At 36.9% G+C, this 20,506-nt stretch overlaps 1 protein-coding gene across 3 annotated transcripts; it reads left to right on the top strand.

Moving 5' to 3' along the window:
- Nucleotides 1-4,275: 4,275 nt before the first annotated feature.
- On the top strand, nt 4,276-20,357 carry LOC128556358 (mucin-2-like). Of its 3 annotated transcripts, none has more exons than XM_053541129.1 (8): nt 4,276-4,620; nt 11,118-11,195; nt 11,504-11,660; nt 13,437-13,651; nt 14,190-14,894; nt 14,952-16,373; nt 17,277-17,346; nt 17,707-20,357. In XM_053541129.1, the coding sequence occupies exons 1-8, from the start codon at nt 4,506-4,508 to the stop codon at nt 18,071-18,073; spliced, it is 3,129 nt and encodes a 1,042-aa protein (XP_053397104.1). In that variant the 5' UTR covers nt 4,276-4,505; the 3' UTR covers nt 18,074-20,357. The 3 variants fall into 3 exon arrangements, with proteins under 3 accessions (XP_053397104.1, XP_053397105.1, XP_053397103.1); XM_053541130.1 differs by having other exon boundaries at nt 4,277-4,620; nt 14,190-14,981; nt 15,141-16,373; XM_053541128.1 differs by having other exon boundaries at nt 4,277-4,620; nt 14,190-16,373; nt 17,707-19,907.
- Nucleotides 20,358-20,506: the final 149 nt, after the last annotated feature.

The following is a 20,506-nucleotide window of genomic DNA, read 5'->3' on the forward strand; positions in this document are numbered from 1 at the left end:
GAAATTTGTTGGGTACTTTTATCTGGGGAACACATTTTCTAAAACAGAAGTTTTAGTGTTTCAGTCAGCGAGGCGCAGAAAGGGAATCAAAATAGTAAAAATAATAATAAACAAATTTAAATGAAAATGATATATAAATTTTAATGATAAACTATGCGATAAAACAGTTATAATATGTAGTGCTCGTGTGTTACCAGGATATATCAGAGCTAGGGGTACATCTCGTTATTTTTCTCTTCACATATCTGTCTCGGCCTACCGGCCTCGACGATATGTGCAGAGAAAAATACCCTCGATGTACCCCTAGCTCTGATATATCCTGGTAACACACTCTCACACATACTATAACTATTACTTACAACTTTATTACAAAATGGGTTGCGCTGTTCATTTCACATTGTAATAACGACTGTATCACGTTTTGTAATAATTATTACAATTTGAATATCCACATTGATTGTGTAACTACTTGTTTGTTGTTTTTTACACGCTGAAAATGCATACTTTATTTATTCATTTAGAAAAGAAGTCATTTTTTAGTGCGTGACAGCAGTATTTTCGCCACGCCGAAGGCAGTGGGATATTGTTTCGGCGTTGTCCGCCCGTCCTGAGTAATATCTAGGAAGTGGTTTGGAATTATATTTAAATAAAACTTCAAATACATGTTCACCACTAAAATAAATGAGAAGTTTCAGTAAGTTTTCCCAGGTACATTTGTAATACCAGAATTACACGGTGTGTATGCATATCGGATCCCTCACTGAGGTAAATGAGACTGACCCACTCTGTTCGCGCACCTGTGAGGCAAAATTGCACCGACTGAGAGGGATCCCGTGCATTAACGAAATCGAATGTATGGCGTTTTTAAGGAAATCTGATGAAAATAACAACATAAAGTGTATTTACAAATAAAATGGGATCAAATACTTCACATCTAAGGTACTAGACACTTTATATATTCAATGAAAGTCGTATTCAAGTTTCAAGAACCTCGTACGATGTTCAAGTCGTCCGAGCCAGTATCCTCCGTCTACATTCCATCTTCATTTGGACTTGTGTCAACTGATAAAACAAAGGTAATGATAGATTGTCTGAGCCCACTGACGTAGGAGTTCATTATTTACTACAAAGAAGGTCCTGTGCGCGAACAGAGAGGTGAGGGATCCGATATGCATACACACCGTGAGTTATAGCACTTTGTTTTTTTTCTAGTGTTAACTATATAGATTACTATATATATGGCAATTTGGTAACTTGTGACATAATTGACCCAGAACAATATGAAACTTAAATTGAATTTAGATCACCATAACGTGGTTGTGCACTCAAAATTTCGTCACAATCTCGTTAGTAACTTATTGTCTTTTAATTGTTTAAAAATCCACATATTTGTACATAACAAACTAACCAACCGGTAGAATTTCATTAAACTTCTTTCATTTTTCCCCATGAACATTTATTATCAACATGTAAAGTTATGTACACGCACCCAGTCACCCAACGGCCTGGTCACATCTACTCCCCCTCCCCGCCTCGCATTTTTTTTAAATCCTTAAACCTTCCATGAATATTTATCAACATGCAAAGTTGTACCCACACCTCGCTCCTCCAACCAGTCACACCACCACCCCGATCATGTACTCCCACCCAATATTTTTTTCCCCATTTTTTATTTTCCATCAATATTCATTATCAACATGTGACGTTTTGTACCCTCACCCGGTCAGTTCGCATGGCTATATAACGGAAGACGCCAAAACGAAAACGCGAAAACTCGACAAATAAGATCATTTTCATGGCAAAGTTTTTGTGTTTTCGCGTTTTCGCGCGAAAACATGAAAACTAGACAAATAATGTTTTTATCGTGTTGTCGTATTTTCATGTCGGCGGGACGAAGTCACGACAAATCGACAGCACGGCAAATAACGGGCACCTGACAACACGAAAACGTGACGGCACCTTCTAAATATTGCGTTTTCTTGTAAAATGTATTGAATTTTTCATTCGTGTTTTCTTGTATGTATTTGATTTAATGCTTGTATTAAATGTGATTTATAATTGTGTGAATATATATATATATGATTAAACTAAATTAAACTTTTCTTTTGGTATTTTCGCCTCGCACACATATTACCCTTAAGAACTGTAAGATATGAGATGAATACTTTGCAGAAGCTAGGGCATCGTGGAGAACAACATTAAGGACCCGACGAGACAAACCAGAAGATGGACATCAAAACAGCTCCGGTCGGATTTAAGATCTGCCTTATGACAGCACCGTTTTTCAACAGTATTTCAGTTTTGTAACTGCGGGCTATTAATTAGTGTTCCTTGATTGTTGTTGCATTATCAACTTGTTTTCTGCAAGTAACTGCCAACTTCTCCACATGAAACAGAGGTGGAAGAAGAATGATTTGCTGCACAATGTCTTCCTTCAAATCGTCACACAGAACGTTCGTCTCGCCAGGGGACTGAACTCCCAACCCCATGGTTCGTAGATCTGCGCTCTCCATACTAAGTGGACCCACTGCATCCACCTGTCACGGATTGATGAAAAGGGAAGATACAAACATATACATATCATATAGGGGCAAGGGTATGTAAGAATGCAAGTTGTCCAATGTTTAAATATCGCTTCTAACTTTTTATCCCCTTGACCATCATTCCCAACAATGATCGCCAGCTTTTGACCACGTAAATTTACTAACATGTATTCAGCTGTGATTTCTTTGCCATGTACACGATTGTAGCAATCCTGTTATTTCAAATACATTAGGATGATGACTGCAGTACTAAACACTATCAGTGTGTCTCAGTGTGTCACCCTAGGCTTATGATAATATAGGAACCGTTCTGCATGTCTTGCAGGATCAGACTATATTTCTTACGTGGTACTTCAGGAACTGGACTTGCAAGGCTTTGTTTTCTTGGCAGATGGCTGGTGGGCTCGAACTGTTTCGGGCTCAACCATCATTCACAATGCGACCTTCACGAACATACACTGTGTAACAATACGAAACATATCGTTCTGTGATTACAGACGAATAATGGGCTGATGAAATATATTCACCAATCATTTCAGAAATTTATCAAATTTCCAACACTATATCCAATTATGAAACACTTTTTGCTGATCATTTTTTCTCACTCACTCACTCACTTACACGCTCGCTCGCTCCCTCCCTCACTCACTCACTCCAGCGCCGTCTGGTGCTTGAAGCGACTGCAAATTTTATGTGGCAATAGCAAATGATTATTTTCTATTTTCCCCATATATTTTGTCTACCATCACTCCTTTCTTGTTTTTCTCAACTCCTCTTCCTGCTCCAGTCTTAGTCCAGCTTCTGGTTGGGGGTTTAACCTGGCAGACCAGTGCACTATGCACTGACAAGACAGGGGACTCACAAAGTGAAAATGCTTTACAAATTATGAGAGGACTTATTTCTTACCCCGCACAAAAGGTAATTCGATATACGATTTTAAACATATCAATTGACATTTCTCTAGTTTTTGCTAAATCGCTGTGCCAAATAATACTTTTAACTGTTCATAAAATGTCATTGTGAACAAAACGAAAATACATATTCATGAAATTGAACATTTCATATCTGATTTCAGTAATGATTACCAATAACAATTCGGTCAAGGTATGAACGCATGCACCGTTCATGAAAAGATTAAATGCCGTTATATTTTAACAAGATATTCTAGTATTTAAATTGTCTACTTGTCATTGACATGTTCTTTGGTTAGACATTCTTTAAACATTTTTTACTAAATAAATAAATGCGCCATGATTTGATACAAATCTACATTGTATCATGTTACATCCGCTTTCGATTGTACGTTACAAGGAAAACATGGTATTGGTCCAATGTGTGCTCAAATACCGCTCAAAGACGAGTTTTTCCCCTGCAAGGAAGAGCGTTATTTGTGTATCCCCGAGTCACTTGCTCCCCATGACACACTATAATGTGTCGCGGAAGTCCACGTCCACGCCCCCCCCCCCCATCCCTCCACACCCCACCACAAACATATACCAGACGTCGGTTTTACTGAAAATCCAAAGCAAAGTTCTAGCAAGTATGTCACACAGACCTCCGCTCTCTCAAAGTCAATCCATTCCATCTGTCCCATGTTTTAAGCGTATACATTATTATTTAGATAATGTATGTAGTATAGATCTATATCAGAATATCGAGTTCTTCATCGAATCTTTTGTCCCAGATCTACCGTGCCTTAAATTCCATTTGAAAGACTATCCTATCAGACCGCTGATCTGAAGGTATTTACTCACAAAGGAACGTTGGAATCGGAATCGGACCGTATTTCACACCGTTATTATGATATACCGGATTAACAAGTTGTGCTATGAAAGCCACGCCTTCTCTATGGATTAGAGTTTAAGTCTTGTGGTCATTTGCAAGACATTTTTGCGATTAATTATTAATTACTTTTAAGTGCAGCAGAAAAAAAAATACTGGTACATAATAAATGTGTTATGTATGATAACCTTAGCTAGTTGTCTTTGGAATATTACTGGTGAATTAGCAACGGCTAAAATGGTGCAGAGAAATTGGTTAAGGGCGTTGCCCCTTTTCTTTATTTTCATTTGCCAAGGTTTGCTTTTTATTTATTTATCTATTTTATTTATTTACTTATGTATTTATTTATTTTGTAATAAATGCTATATATTAATCATTTTTACATTATGTTAATGAAAAAATGACAACACGATATTGACTGGTTGCATGCTTATACCGAGGTCAATTTCGTTAAGAGCTTTCTGAGAAGAATTCTTCATGTGAGGAAGTTACCCAGCTGATTTATGGAACATCGATGGTTCTAACGGGGTGCCAGCCCTTGCCTGAAATAATGCCCGGAGTGACAGTTAGGGACTCTACCCCCGCCATGAAAAGTTAGAATGGCATATGCCTTGTTATTGTGACGGTGTGACATTAAAACCCCATAGAAAAAGATATTAAGACTTGTAGCAAAATTGGTTCGGTTTTCATTGTATACAGTTCTAGTAATAAAATCATTAACAACCTGAAATACGTATGTACAAGGCACTCCTTATTTGAAAGAGAAACGAGCTTTATAAATATAATATCGGTTTAATTTGTTGAATGGTTTGGGTATTTTTTATCGATTTAACTCTTGTTATAGATTCAAGTGTTTATTCTCGCACACCACAGGTTTATTCTGCCTTTGCGGCCAGTGTAGATCATGATCAGACTGCACATCCGTGCAGTCTGTGATCATGATCTGCACTGTTCACAATTCAGTCAGTATTTTTGGTAAGCACCCCTTTTAACAATTACTGGTACCGTCTAAATTGAAAGACGGACAAGTTCATTATAGAAATTTAGCACGGTAAGGGTTCATTATATTCGCACACCACATTTTTACCATGATTTTTTGCAAGGTTTGTCTCCGGACCATGCCTCTATATGTCAGGATACTGGATATATGACCCAGGGAAGTGCCTACGCCTTTAGTATCTTGAACAATGGTTTGGGTCCAATCGCTAAGGTGACTATGTCTTAGACTAGCTGACAAACGATGTAGAATGTCCTTTGTTAAAACGTAAAGCTGGTGAGACCAAATATCTCAGATATAGAATTTTCCTCTGGCTACCTTGCCTAAATAATTCGTGTACCAATGCTTCGTAAATGATTTCTTATTATAAGCTAGACAATTTCAGGGATCAGGCAAATCACTAAATGTTTCAAACTAACAATCTTCAATTAAAAATGATTAGCTCAAACTCCTATAGGCTAGAGACTCTATACTTGACTGGTCTTTTTGTTGAAGTTCCCGTCAGACAATGTCTTTGAATCAACAACATACGAGTCCTATCGCATAGATGCTCGGCCTCTGTCCTCTCAAACTCTATAAGATTGCCCTGACTCCTGGATGCTCAGCGCCTATATGCTATCATATATAGCATTCAACTACCATATAGGTATTATCCCCGATGCCTTGGCTGTACTTCGCCAATAATGCTGAACAGTCTATAAGCTGGAACTCTCCTACTATCTCAGTAGATTACCAAACTCAGGGTCTCTGTCTCAGCTTCCCGATGCTCAGCCTATATATGCTATCGTCTATAGCATTCAACTACCCTTAAGGTTAAACTCCTATGCGCTGGCCCTATAGCTCGAAACCTTATCGAAATTCTGCTACTCTTCTTTAGTATACGAACTTCTTTTTTTTTTCCTTTTAATAATTTATCCGCCCTGACAGTGTAGTTGCAATAACTTCCTTATCAAGGTACTGGGATAAATTATTAGTTGAATCCTCGATGTGTCTTCTTCAACCGCTGGATACCGAATGAGCTCTCTATCATCCATCTACCTATTTATACCCCAGCAGACGTGCTATTTTTAGAACTTGTTTCTGATTGGTCCAAATTTAAACATAACGTTTTACAACGAGTACTTGCTCTGTCAAATATCTGGTTCCCTTTAACTTTTGTATATGACATAATGTGCGAAGCTGGGACCCAGCTATCCACATAATGAACCCAAATTAACCATAAATGACCCAAATTCTATTATTAACAGAAATTCAACAATAATTATAGCAATGATAGCATAAAAAGGGAGTCAAGCACTATCTGTGCTTATGTGTTACGTTATCAATATATTAAATATACAAATTATTCTGACAATAGCCCCCTTCTCAAGAAAATACTTTTAGTTTTTCAAACACTTAAGGAATAATTTGTGTACAAAACAAAATCTCCTTTTCTTTTTATTATTTCTCGATTTTTACAAATCAGGTATCACTGCTATTATTAACATACATTCATTAATATACTGATAAAATCAGTATCAAAGATTAAACATCTCTAAAAGACTTAACAAATAGTATATGATCTCAAGAATATCATACAACGTTAATCTCCTGACCTTTTAATTTCCTATCATCATTCTTCATGAATGATGTTCATTTGTTTCTCTGATTGTGAGAGTACTTGTCATATTTTCTGTTGACATAATAATTGTTTTCACCAAAACCTCCTTTTACATAATAACTCCCGTCAGACCTACGTATAAACTCTTTACCGAGATCATCTCTCATGTCATTTTGTCTCCATGACTTCTTATGGTTAGATTTATTTGGGTCATGGTCTTTATAACCCCTATCATCTCGTGTGTTAATATCTCTGTTATATATACCATTTCTGTTATGCCAACGTGATCCTCTATTCACGTACTTAATAGATGACCTCTCATGATATCGGTTGAATCCTTGATCATCAAAATTGTGAGACTCTGGTCTGTCATCAGATTGTCTCCAGTTTCTTTCTGTTCTATCATGATGCCTGTATTCTTGCAAACCATGTCTACCGTAACTGCTCTTTGATGCCAGGTCAGTCTTTACTTTCTGGCATACATCACATGACCGGCAAAACCTTGTTACTTCATTTGTTATACCAGGCCAGTGAAAACTTGTTCGTATTTCATCAACTGTCTCTTTAGCTGATAAGTGTCTCCTGGCTTTTGACTTATGAGCTAATGTCATAACACTTCTCCTGAACTGTGTTGGGACTACTATCTGTTTAACAACTCTGCCCTTCTTCTCCTCGAAGATCCTATATAATACGTTTTTCTTCACTTCATAATGAAACCTGAAACCTCGTTTTGTTTTCAGTTTCGCCTTATCTTTAGCATAAGTCCAAAGTTTCTGTAACGTCTCATCATCTTTCTGAGCAATTTTCATTTGCTCAACATTAAACGTTTGCTCTTTGACTTCGCAAACCTCAGAGGGTTCCGTAATTTCTACATTTATTGCATGCTGGGTTTCCTTCATCCCAGTGGCAGCAATATCTTCGCCGGATGAAGACTGTCTTTCATCTCGGGCTTTCCAATTTATATCAGGCCTATCTGAAACTCCTTTTATATTACCAATTATCAAATCACATGTTATGGTCGACAAAACCATTGCCTCAACTTCACCTATAAAATATGGTGTATCAACCTGTATCTTTGCTACAGGAACTGTCCTTGAACGTCCATCAATCGCAACCATAAGATATCGCTTATCTAACATTTGACTCTCAGACACAAGGCCTTTCCTGACAGCCGCTAACTCACAGCCTGTATCTCTCAACACCTGGACTTCTTTATCACCTATATATCCTTTCTTCAATACCAAGTTCCTTTTACTTGTTGCTGACTGAATGGTACAGGTGCTTGCTATGACCGAAACGGATTGTCCATCTCCTAATATAAGTCGTCCATCTTCTATGTTGTCTTTTACTTTTTTGTCATATAATGGTACAGCTATGCATGAAGCTGAAACTTTTCTGTCATCAACCTTTCTGTCTTTCTGTGCTTGTGTATACGTCCAGGCCTTTTCCTGTAAGTAATGAGCTGAGGCTCACAGCCCATGTCTCTTCTTTCCATCCCTGGCTTTTTGCAAACCGTTCAAATCGCTCGAGGTATGCATCCATATCATCTTTACTTTCTTCGAACTTTGGGAGTCTCGGCCGCAGTGTCTTACTATTATGGTGTTCAGCACCTTTATCATCTCCCAGAGCTCCGGCATCAGCCTTTATTTTAAGCATTTCCAACTCCTGTTCCTTCAAAGCTCGTTCTTCCCTCAAACGTTCAATCTCAAACAATCGTTTCTTCTCAGCCTGTTCAAGCTCAAACAGTCGTTTCTTTTCAGCTTCTTGAGCCTCAAACCTCCGTTGTTCATCCTCATGATGCCGCCTTTCTTCATCTCGTCTGTGTCTCTCGTCTTCCCGTCTCAACATACGTTCCTCACGTTCAGTATACTCCTTTTCTTTTCTATCCACATAATCACTAAGCTCGGAACCTGAAAAGCCCAATCGTTCTCCCATCGCCACCCATCTATCGTAGTCCATCTTAAAATCTTACGTTTGAACTAATGCTGGAACTAAAATATATATAGCTCAGGCTACCCTCAGTCACAGCTGTTTTTGGTACACCAAAAGAACGTTAAAACCACTAGTCTCTGTACCTCCTTGGATGTAGATCCCGGACGAGCCCCCAAATTGTCAGGATACTGGTTATATGACCCAGGGAAGTGCCTACGCCTTTAGTATCTTGAACAATGGTTTGGGTCCAATCGCTAAGGTGACTATGTCTTAGACTAGCTGACAAACGATGTAGAATGTCCTTTGTTAAAACGTAAAGCTGGTGAGACCAAATATCTCAGATATAGAATTTTCCTCTGGCTACCTTGCCTAAATAATTCGTGTACCAATGATTCGTAAATGATTTCTTATTATAAGCTAGACAATTTCAGGGATCAGGCAAATCACTAAATGTTTCAAACTAACAATCTTCAATTAAAAATGATTAGCTCAAACTCCTATAGGCTAGAGACTCTATACTTGACTGGTCTTTTTGTTGAAGTTCCCGTCAGACAATGTCTTTGAATCAACAACATACGAGTCCTATCGCATAGATGCTCGGCCTCTGTCCTCTCAAACTCTATAAGATTGCCCTGACTCCTGGATGCTCAGCGCCTATATGCTATCATATATAGCATTCAACTACCATATAGGTATTATCCCCGATGCCTTGGCTGTACTTCGCCAATAATGCTGAACAGTCTATAAGCTGGAACTCTCCTACTATCTCAGTAGATTACCAAACTCAGGGTCTCTGTCTCAGCTTCCCGATGCTCAGCCTATATATGCTATCGTCTATAGCATTCAACTACCCTTAAGGTTAAACTCCTATGCGCTGGCCCTATAGCTCGAAACCTTATCGAAATTCTGCTACTCTTCTTTAGTATACGAACTTCTATTTTTTTCCTTTTAATAATTTATCCGCCCTGACAGTGTAGTTGCAATAACTTCCTTATCAAGGTACTGGGATAAATTATTAGTTGAATCCTCGATGTGTCTTCTTCAACCGCTGGATACCGAATGAGCTCTCTATCATCCATCTACCTATTTATACCCCAGCAGACGTGCTATTTTTAGAACTTGTTTCTGATTGGTCCAAATTTAAACATAACGTTTTACAACGAGTACTTGCTCTGTCAAATATCTGGTTCCCTTTAACTTTTGTATATGACATAATGTGCGAAGCTGGGACCCAGCTATCCACATAATGAACCCAAATTAACCATAAATGACCCAAATTCTATTATTAACAGAAATTCAACAATAATTATAGCAATGATAGCATAAAAAGGGAGTCAAGCACTATCTGTGCTTATGTGTTACGTTATCAATATATTAAATATACAAATTATTCTGACACTATACTTGAACGAAATGTGTCCAACCTCCATCCAATCCCCAACGCCACTTGTTCACCTTGATCCGCATTTAATGCGGCTTATTATTTTTTGCTCAAGTATAAACGTTAAACTATTTGGGAACCTTTAATTCTGTAAAATACTGGCCGCTAACTTCATTTTTCAATTCTGCTAACATTAGGTCTCATGCCAGTTTGTACACACGTACTTTGTCATCTGAGATCTATAAACAGATAACAAGTATCGGAATTACCTACTAGCAGCCTACCATTAATGTATTCTTTCATATTTAATGATATTTATTGTTATTGGGTGACACTTTTGTGCAAGAATCAATGTCACTATATTTACGATTCAAAACAAACAGGGCGTGCTGGGACAGGAACTCTTTTTTTTTTTTTTTTTTTGAAAAAAAAAAAGAATTCATTCAGTCGTCTCTGTTGAATAAATTATATACCCTACATGTATAAAACTGTTAGGCAGTGGCGAATATGCCAGCATTATATTCAGTCATTTTTCAGACATACACCAAGAATAAAGATAGAGTTTTAACATGATATTCCATGCAAGTTTACTTGACAAATTATCTACAGTAATTTTTTCAAGTATCATTCCCACGAGTAAAAAGAAACTTATACTGATCCCTTTTTAGATATTATTGGAGATAAAATTTCATTTATTAAACGTGTTTTCGTTTTCTAATTGAATTGAAGGGCACACAAAAATACGAGTATAACACGTGCACAAATAGATAAACAGAAACAGTATACTTTGTTTTGTACGTGTAGTTATTTTAGTAAAAATTGTCTTAAAGATTTTATCACAAAAAATATATCAGGTTTTCGTTTTCTTTCCTAATTTTACAGTATGTATATGCAGAAGTGAAACTAGCGGACCAATGACACAGTGTAAGCAGCAGATTTTAGATCAGAACAACGCAGAAGGTAGTTGCTATTCGCATATTTTATAATTATAAGTGTGCAAGAACCTTTTTTCGTACAACAACTTTTAAAATGACGAGAGAAAAAAACCCTAAATTTTGATTGTTTAAAAAGGCAGCTAGATAACAAACTTATTTGCAAAGCTACGTGAAACAATTACAACTTGTATAATATATTCATTCGTCCATTTTCTATGGTGAAAGTTTCATTAGAATCAACGTTTATAAATGTTTACTGTGCGCCAATTTTTTTCCAAAGAAATATATTACATTGAAAACCAAATATTCTATAAATATACCATTTATGATTAGCTTCGGTGGCCCAGATGTGTTACAAATCCTACGCCAGTGGCTCCACTTTCGTGTTTCTAGATGCTTGGTCGGCAGCCAGTGCGATGACACTAGGTAGCGCTTCTTCGTGCACGTGCACTCTTTCAATAGAAAAGACGGACGAATCTCGTACCACAAGGTAATTCGCTATAAATTTTGATCCGTAAAATTTTTTAGTTCTAATTTTTACATCTACTTTACGAAGTACATGGAGAGCAATCCAACTCACGTCGGCGGCGGCGTCGGCGTCGGCGTCTTTCCGCATCCCCACCTTGGTTAAAGTTTTTTTTTACACTTTCTCTTTTTTCACCCTATCTCTGTAATTACTTGATGGATTTGCTTTAAACTTACAATAGTTATTCCTCATCATCACCCACATCATCTGGCTTAACTCTCACACCAAATATTCATGAATTATCCTCCCTTTTCCTTAGAATTTCTGGTTAAAGTTTTGATGCACTTTCACTCTATCTCAGTAAGTACTACATGGATTTGATTCAAACTTAAAATAGTTGTTTCACATCATCACCCACATCATATGACGTAAGGCCCATAACTCTAGCAGCAATTTTTCATGAATTATGCCCCTTTCACTTAAATTTAAGATTAATCTTGATGCATTTTCACATTATCTCTGTTACTGCAGAGACCATTTGATTCAGTTTAAATTTATGGTGCACTTTCACTTTATCTCAGTTACTACTAAATGTATTTGATTCAAACTTAAAGTAGTTGTTCCACATCATCACCCACATCATATGACACAAGATGCATCACTCTTGCACCAATATTTCACGAATAACGCTTCATTTTTGCTAAGAATTCTACTTATCTAATTTTTTGATTCTCTTTATCTTTATTTCTCATATTACTTAATACTTCTGACACAGACAAAAATTTTTTTGTCCAATATCTTCATCCACATTGGAGTCATTAAACACCCCAGTTACAGCTCCAGCTTCCTCAGTGTGTCCAGTTTCACTATCCAGCATCGAAATAGTCTAGCGCGCTGTCTCCTCTTATTATATCATACTGCCACAAAATATAATCTAGCGCAAGCCAGCAAGCATGATGTAAAGTCCATATCAGACCGACATAGTTTTCAATATTGGCCCGATATTTGATGTTGGTCCGTTATTGTATTATATAACTACATATTTTTTGTCTAAAATACAGGCTGTATTTCACAAACGACTGCAAAACCCTGTAGTCAGCTTCCACGGATACGAATTGGACTACTTGCTATAGTTTTGGCGACAAAAATGACGTTAGAAATGACGATATATGTATGATGGCGTCTCGACGCAATAATGTAATAAAAGGGTCATTGAAACCGTACTATAATCTGCAATAATGCATTCGGCTGTCTGGATTATTCCAAGCCGGATCATTCTTGGCGCAACGCGCCTCATGGGAACAAGGCCCAGTAAAATCTACTCGGGTCGAATACAACATAGCTCAAATTGTAGACCAATAGATTTATACTGATATAATAATACTATTGTACCCGACATCGAGCCGATATTGGGCCAGTATAAAAATATCGGACCTAAATCTACCTCTATATCAAATTTCCATACCCGACTTTTTAAATGACTGAATGATAGTCACAAGGTCCAATTTCAGAAACACATATTGGTTAAACTTTGATGTCTGATTGGAGCAATAAAATAAAGAAATATCTGTTCGCCTTTAATCTTTTATAACGGGTGAATTTTGAAGCATTGAAATAAAGAAGTATTGGTTAGCTTTTGATTTCTGATAACGCCTGAATATTGGAGCATTGAAATATAGAAATATTAGTCCATTTGTTACGTGCTAGGAGCACCATATCGGCTATAACTTTCATTCTTGCACTGTAGTTTAGCAGTAATTTGGTCCATTCTCTCTGAGAAAGTATTCTTTGTTTTTATAGTTTAGGTATCAGCCCGTATGTTAGCTGGACTGGGGAAAACAGCGGCTGTGGGACGGAAATGAACATTAACACTGCCGGAAAAAATAGCACCATCAAATGCACTGATATAAGCACAACCTATAGAGGAAACCAGGCAAAATTTACGTTATCGCGTGACGTCACCTCCCAAGCAAACGATTCTAGTTACAACTACTGCTGGCTTATTTATGCACAAGGTAACCACACCATTATATAGTACGACGAAACAAAGAGCGTTAAACATACACGCGAACTTTTATGAAAAATATGGAAGTATATCACCCAGCAAAATAAGATTCAAACAAAGCAGCCATTTTGTTGGTATAATAACTATTCCGGAAAACAAAATCAAAAAAGAAATGCTAATTACTTAGGTATACATGTAATCTGTCAGCCGATAAGAACAATCTAAGTTATTAATATAGGGGCCTATAGCTCATACTGGAAAACCAATTAGCCGGCATGGTAAAACATACATTTTATTTTCTATTTGCGAATATTATATATTAGAAATATTTTTTTTATATATAATGTAGATATTATTAGGCCAGTGAATTGGTGTAACTATTTCAAATTTAATCATTTATATTGATCTACTCAAGTGACAAATGCAAAGAAAAAAATCATAATCTAATGCAGTTTCCTGTTTCTTTAATACTCGAAACCGGCATATATAATCTCTATTACTATATAATTATCGTATTATCAACATGAAATTATATTTTTATTTACCAGGCAATGCCGAGAATATCTCTTTATCATGTGAGGCAATTAATAACTCACAAACAACCACACAGCCGCCATCATTGTCTACTAGACCCACAACACTAACGGCGACATCAGGGTCAGCTGGAAATACCACACAGATAGCCTCTTCAGCTACTACGAAACCTACAACACACGAGGAAACACCAGCTCCGACGCAGTACGAAACACCACTTACAACTAAATCAGTCACTACAAAACAAACAACAATACCAATAGTATCTACAACTGAAAGGCAAACGACAATTTCGCCTGTAAGTACAACACAGAGGGAAACTCTGAAGTCATCTGAATCCAGTACAAAGAAAGACACAGTCACGACGACAACATCCACAACACAAATAATGACGACCACACCAATGCCAACAGCAAACTCAACTTTATGTACAACTCCAAAAACTACAGTAGCAATCACAGAATCAACAGGAACAAGTAAACCTACTACACAGAAAGATACAGCTGGCACAACTACACCTACTACACAGAAAGAAACAACGGGAACAACTAAACCCACTACACAGAAAGAAACAACGGGAACACAGAAAGAAACAACTGGCACAACTACACCTACTACACAGAAAGAAACAACTGGCACAACTACACCTACTACACAGAAAGAAATAACGAAAACAACTACACCTACTACACAGAAAGAAACAACTGGCACAACTACACCTACTACACAGAAAGAAACAACGGGAACACAGAAAGAAACAACTGGCACAACTACACCTACTACACAGAAAGAAACAACGGGAACAACTACACCTACTACACAGAAAGAAACAACGAAAACAACTAAACCGACTACACAGAAAGAAACAACTGGCACAACTACACCTACTACACAGAAAGAAACAACGAAAACAACTACACCTACTACACAGAAAGAAACAACGAAAACAACTAAACCTACTACACAGAAAGAAACAACTGGCACAACTACACCTACTACACAGAAAGAAACAACGGGAACAACTACACCTACTACACAGAAAGAAACAACGAAAACAACTAAACCGACTACACAGAAAGAAACAACGAAAACAACTAAACCCACTACACAGAAAGAAACAACTGGCACAACTACACCTACTACACAGAAAGAAATAACGAAAACAACTAAACCCACTACACAGAAAGAAATAACGAAAACAACTAAACCGACTACACAGAAAGAAACAACTGGAACAACTAAACCCACTACACAGAAAGAAATAACGAAAACAACTAAACCGACTACACAGAAAGAAACAACTGGAACAACTAAACCGACTACACAGAAAGAAACAACGGGAACAACTACATCTACTGGATCAAAAGAAACAACGGACACAACCACCCCTACTACACCAAAGGAAACAACTCGTATAACCACACGCACTACACAGAAGGAAACAACAGGTACACTAACAGCCACTACATCAACAGAAACAACGGAAAAGCCCACTACACAGAAGAGAACAACGTCAAAGCCTACGACACAGAAAGAAACAACTGCAAAAACCACAACACAGAAGACAACGGCTACAACTACAACACAGAAGGAGACAACGGCAACACCCACGACACATAAAGAAACGACGGTGACACCTACTACACAGAAGGAATCAACGACAAAACCTACGACACAAAAGGAAACAACGACAAAACCTACGACACAAAAAGAAACAACGACAAAACCTACGACACAAAAAGAAACAACGACAAAACCTACGACACAAAAGGAAACAACGACAAAACCTACGACACAAAAAGAAACAACGACAAAACCTACGACACAAAAAGAAACAACGACAAAACCTACGACACAAAAGGAAACAACGACAAAACCTACGACACAAAAGGAATCAACGACAAAACCTACGACACAAAAAGAAACAACGACAAAACCTACGACACAAAAGGAATCAACGACAAAACCTACGACACAAAAAGAAACAACGACAAAACCTACGACACAAGAGGTAACAACTACACAGAAGGAAACAACAGTAACAGTCATTTCAACAACAGAAAAAGAAACACCGGCGCAGACAGATTCGACAACCAAAGAAGCAACTGCAACAAGTCCAGCTGAAACAACGAAGAAAGGGTCCACTGACAAATCTACTGGAGATAAGCAACAGACAGGAACTAAGATTTCGTTTCCCTGTAAGTATATGTATTATATGTTTGAAGTCAAATATATATTTAAAGTTGAAAGGAAAAGTTTAATTTTTATTTAAATCGGGCATTCCTTTAAATTATTTCAAACAGTTATTCCTCTATGATATTTCATGACATTATCTGTTTAACATGATTTCGTTAGAACATTTATTTAAAGGTTGGTTCATCTGCTAATTATACTTTATACACAAAGTATATATATTGGAGTCAAGCATGTCCTTCTGTCCGTAATTCGTGTTCGCTCCAAATTTTCTAAACTACTGGGAGATTTTTATAAAACTAGCAACAATAACCTCATCATGGCAATGTACGGAATGCACAATCCAGTCCACTAGGTCGAAGGTCGGGATCACATTGGGAGGATAAATGTAAAATTGCTTAACGTCCGCTCAGTATGTTTTGTACCGCTTGGAAGATTTTCATAATTCTAGAATCAATTGTATCACTACGTTCAAGGTCAAGGTCACATTAAGAGGTCAAAGAACAAAAAGGTAAACTTCGTGTTTACTTCATATCAGATTTTTCTAAACCGCTTGGTATGTTTTCACAAAACTAGCTTGTTGTTGATTGTTTATCTCATCAAGTTGACCTGCAGAGCCAATGTCAAGGCCACATTTAGAGGTCAGAGATCAAACAGCTTAACTCTGTGCCGGCTTCATGTCTTCTAAACCACTTGAATGATTTTCATAAAACTACCACTGGTTGTTAACCTGTACAAAACTCAGGTCACTAGATCCAAGGTCAAGGTTACAAAGACAACTGTTATGACCACAACATTTTACTTTCCCTCGGATATTAATCACATTTAGTGATAGCCCTAGTTTGCTTTGACAAATATGAAAAACGAAACTGTCAGAATTCTGCATGTGACCTTGCTTTCTTTGTCAGATGCGGCAGTGATTGGATCGTGCATCGGCGTGATCCTAATTGTTGTGGTTGGAATCGTCATAGCATGCATGTAAGTTTACTAAGTCTTTTTTTTTTTTGGACTGTAAAATGGTGACATGTTATATTGTGGTTCATATTCATAATGTTGTGTATTGCGTAAAGTATCGTATCAATTGAGAGTAAACCAATATCGTTTATAACCAATTGTAAGCAATAACAAGATTTGTTCCAAGAAATTCACAAATACAACTTCAATTGATACTGAGTTAGGGCACGACCTATGTCGATTAGTTCGTACTATTAAGATAGGGAATCTTTACATCAGTTGTTAACGTTATTTTTATTACTTCATTTTTTAATTACGTTATTCTTTGTCATATTGCTAAGGAAGCTGACAAGAAAAGATTGAAATTGAACGTTACCATTTCAGCAATAGGGGTAATCACTCATATGAAATGAGCGGCACGGCTGCTTTTGCACCACTGACGAATGAAAAACGGCACTTTCTGCCACCAGATGGCGGAGAGTCCCCAGCTTCGGAGAACTTCCATAAAAATGACACTGGAAATGACGACATTGATTTGGCTTCATGGGAAAGTAAACCTAACACTCAAGAGCCGACGAACACTTCGTTCATGGCATTTTTTAACCAGTCATATAGCGGAAATGATGTCCCTGATATACAAGTGTCCGAAGTTCCAGATTCATATCCGAATGCTGAGCATGTTCCTGAACCAGATAGACAGGAAGAAGCTGTAAATGACATGATAGATATACTTGTTAATCCGGACTCTTGATGTGTTCTGATATTAAGGGAATTGACAAGTGGCAGATATGTGTTCGAGAATATCAAACTATATCAGTCTGCTTTTCTTTAGGTTACATTTACATTAGATTTAATCTAAGTGAAATAAGATTTGTGAATCCGAAAGTTAGCTCTAGCCTATGATTAAATTGCCTATCAAAAGGAGATTAATTAGTGTATTGTCTAACAGTAATTCAACCCTTACCTTGCTAAATTTCTATATGAACTTGTCCATCTTCAGTTTGGACAGTACCATTAACTTTTAAAATTGGTGCTTACCAAAAATAACACTGACTGAATGGCGAACAGTGCAGATCATGATCAGACTGCACGGATGTGCAGCCTGATCATAATCTACACTGGTCGCAAAGACAGAATAAGTCGTGTTTAGCTAGATAAGGGTTAGTCTTCTTCGCGGTTTTTTATTGTATAGATGTCATAAGAAATAAATGGAAGTTGTTTAAAAATGGTCAGGTATTAAAAGTAAAGAGTAAGATATCATTTGGAAAGCATTTAAACTGTTGCTTTTCCATAAAGGTTTAGACTTCTATTTTGCCTGTATCCTTACGTCTTAAACCCTCCGCCTTGCAACGCCATTATTTCATCCAATATAACACATGACACTTAGTAGAACATGGTGCTCCCCCATCATTCCTACACCTTTAATAACGCATAAATAATTCAACTGAGAATAATTTTACGGGATTCATCTTAAGGGCATGTGCACGCTACACATTTTACACCTCCCTTGATGATAGTGACTCTGTAATGCTAGAGTGCTAGCAGACCTTTTAATACTTTTCTTATTTGATATACAAATTAATTTGTTACAATGTTTATTTAGATCTGCACAGTTCTGCAGCAATCTAGAAGCAACTTTTTAGTCTTGTTAGATATTATACAGGCAAGATAAACCTGTTTGATAGACGTTTTAGAAAACGTTATAATTTTTGACAAATTGGATCTAGATGTTTGTTCTTTCCAAAGATGAGACTAACATATGTCTGTCTAAACGCCTTAGTGTACATGTCTGGCCGTGGTTTTAAATATGCAAAAGGTGTTGTAATATTAGCTGATTTACGATGCGAGGCAGACATTATGTGACGTGGACACTATACCATGATAATATTTCGAGTTAATTGCAATATGCTGACACGTTTTGAAGCATTATTGTCACTCGTTCTCATGTATGTATTAGTAATAGTATAATTGTGTATATGTTATGTGGTTTTCATGGTTATGGCTCACATTCCATAACGGCTATGGTGGCCCGAACGACCGACTTTTAACGACCTTTCATTGGTCTATAATGATTACGCTAAAACAATTGTTTATAGTTTTCTCGTATAAAAATTCCCATCGTTTGTGAAAAAATATATATAACAACGCCCACGAAACACATGGAGCTAAATAAGGACATCATAATTATACAGTTATCAAATGTATAGGAATATCCTTTGGAAGCAAATAACTTGCACGCACGCACGCGCACACACACGCACGAATGCATGCACGTACATAGAACTCCCTTATACAATACCATTGATACATGTAAACATGTGGTATATCTGAAATAATAATTGAAAAAGTGTGGCTTTTAAGACCGGGATTCATTTTAAGATGCTAATCCACTTAAAATGTACCAGAGGTCAACTTGTTGCAGAAATCTTTCATTAGAGAATAATAGTTGTGTACCATTATCTAAAGGTTTCCCCTGACAACATGAATTTTGTTGTTTTGCTGTTTGATGGATTTGGCGCTCTAGGTTCTAAACCCCTCCCTATTCCTAAAATATTTTTGTTTACGCGTGTGTATGAATATTTAAAGGTATTGTCAACCGACTTGTGTACTAAATATGTTTTTAATTTTAAAAAAATAACATAGGAGGATTTCTAGATTTTCGTTCATGCCACCGTCCAGTTGATGGAATATTCATGTAGTTACTGTCAAACAAACAAATGTATATAAACCTTAATTATTTGTTGTAATTGTGTATATAAATAAAGTTGATTTTTGTTTGTTTACAAATTACTAGTATATGTGTGTATACATAAAGAGCATATGTGTTTGTGTCTGTGCGTGACTGTTGAGTCACTGACAGAGCACAAGATGCAATATTTCCATGGTGAGTGGCATAGCCACGAGTAAAGATGTAACATCCTTTTTTTTATATTTGATATACATAAGATATTTTGATGATGATATGTTTTCACTCTTTTATATGATTTTTTACTCACTGATGAACATGCAATAAAATGCTTCTTTTTGTTCTAATATTCAACTGTTTTCCTGCTTCCCTCCCTACCTACAAATCATATTCGTTCCAGCCTGCCTTGAGTGCAGCATTTAGTAGACTGCAATAACTTTAAATGATGTTTTCTTCGTAAGTTATAACAATATCTGTAAGCTATGGTGTAATTCCGAG

This window comes from Mercenaria mercenaria, chromosome 4 (assembly GCF_021730395.1).
Source record: "Mercenaria mercenaria strain notata chromosome 4, MADL_Memer_1, whole genome shotgun sequence".
NCBI classification, from domain to species: Eukaryota; Metazoa; Mollusca; class Bivalvia; order Venerida; family Veneridae; genus Mercenaria; species Mercenaria mercenaria.

Excerpts from the sequence above, each read along its gene's own strand:
- LOC128556358 (XM_053541128.1), top strand. The coding sequence starts at position 4,506 with ATGATAACCTTAGCTAGTTGTCTTTGGAATATTACTGGTGAATTAGCA. Across the intron at positions 4,621-11,117 it reads CTTTATTTTCATTTGCCAAG|TATGTATATGCAGAAGTGAA; the intron begins GTTTGCTTTTTA and ends CTAATTTTACAG. Across the intron at positions 11,196-11,503 it reads AGATCAGAACAACGCAGAAG|CTTCGGTGGCCCAGATGTGT; the intron begins GTAGTTGCTATT and ends ATTTATGATTAG.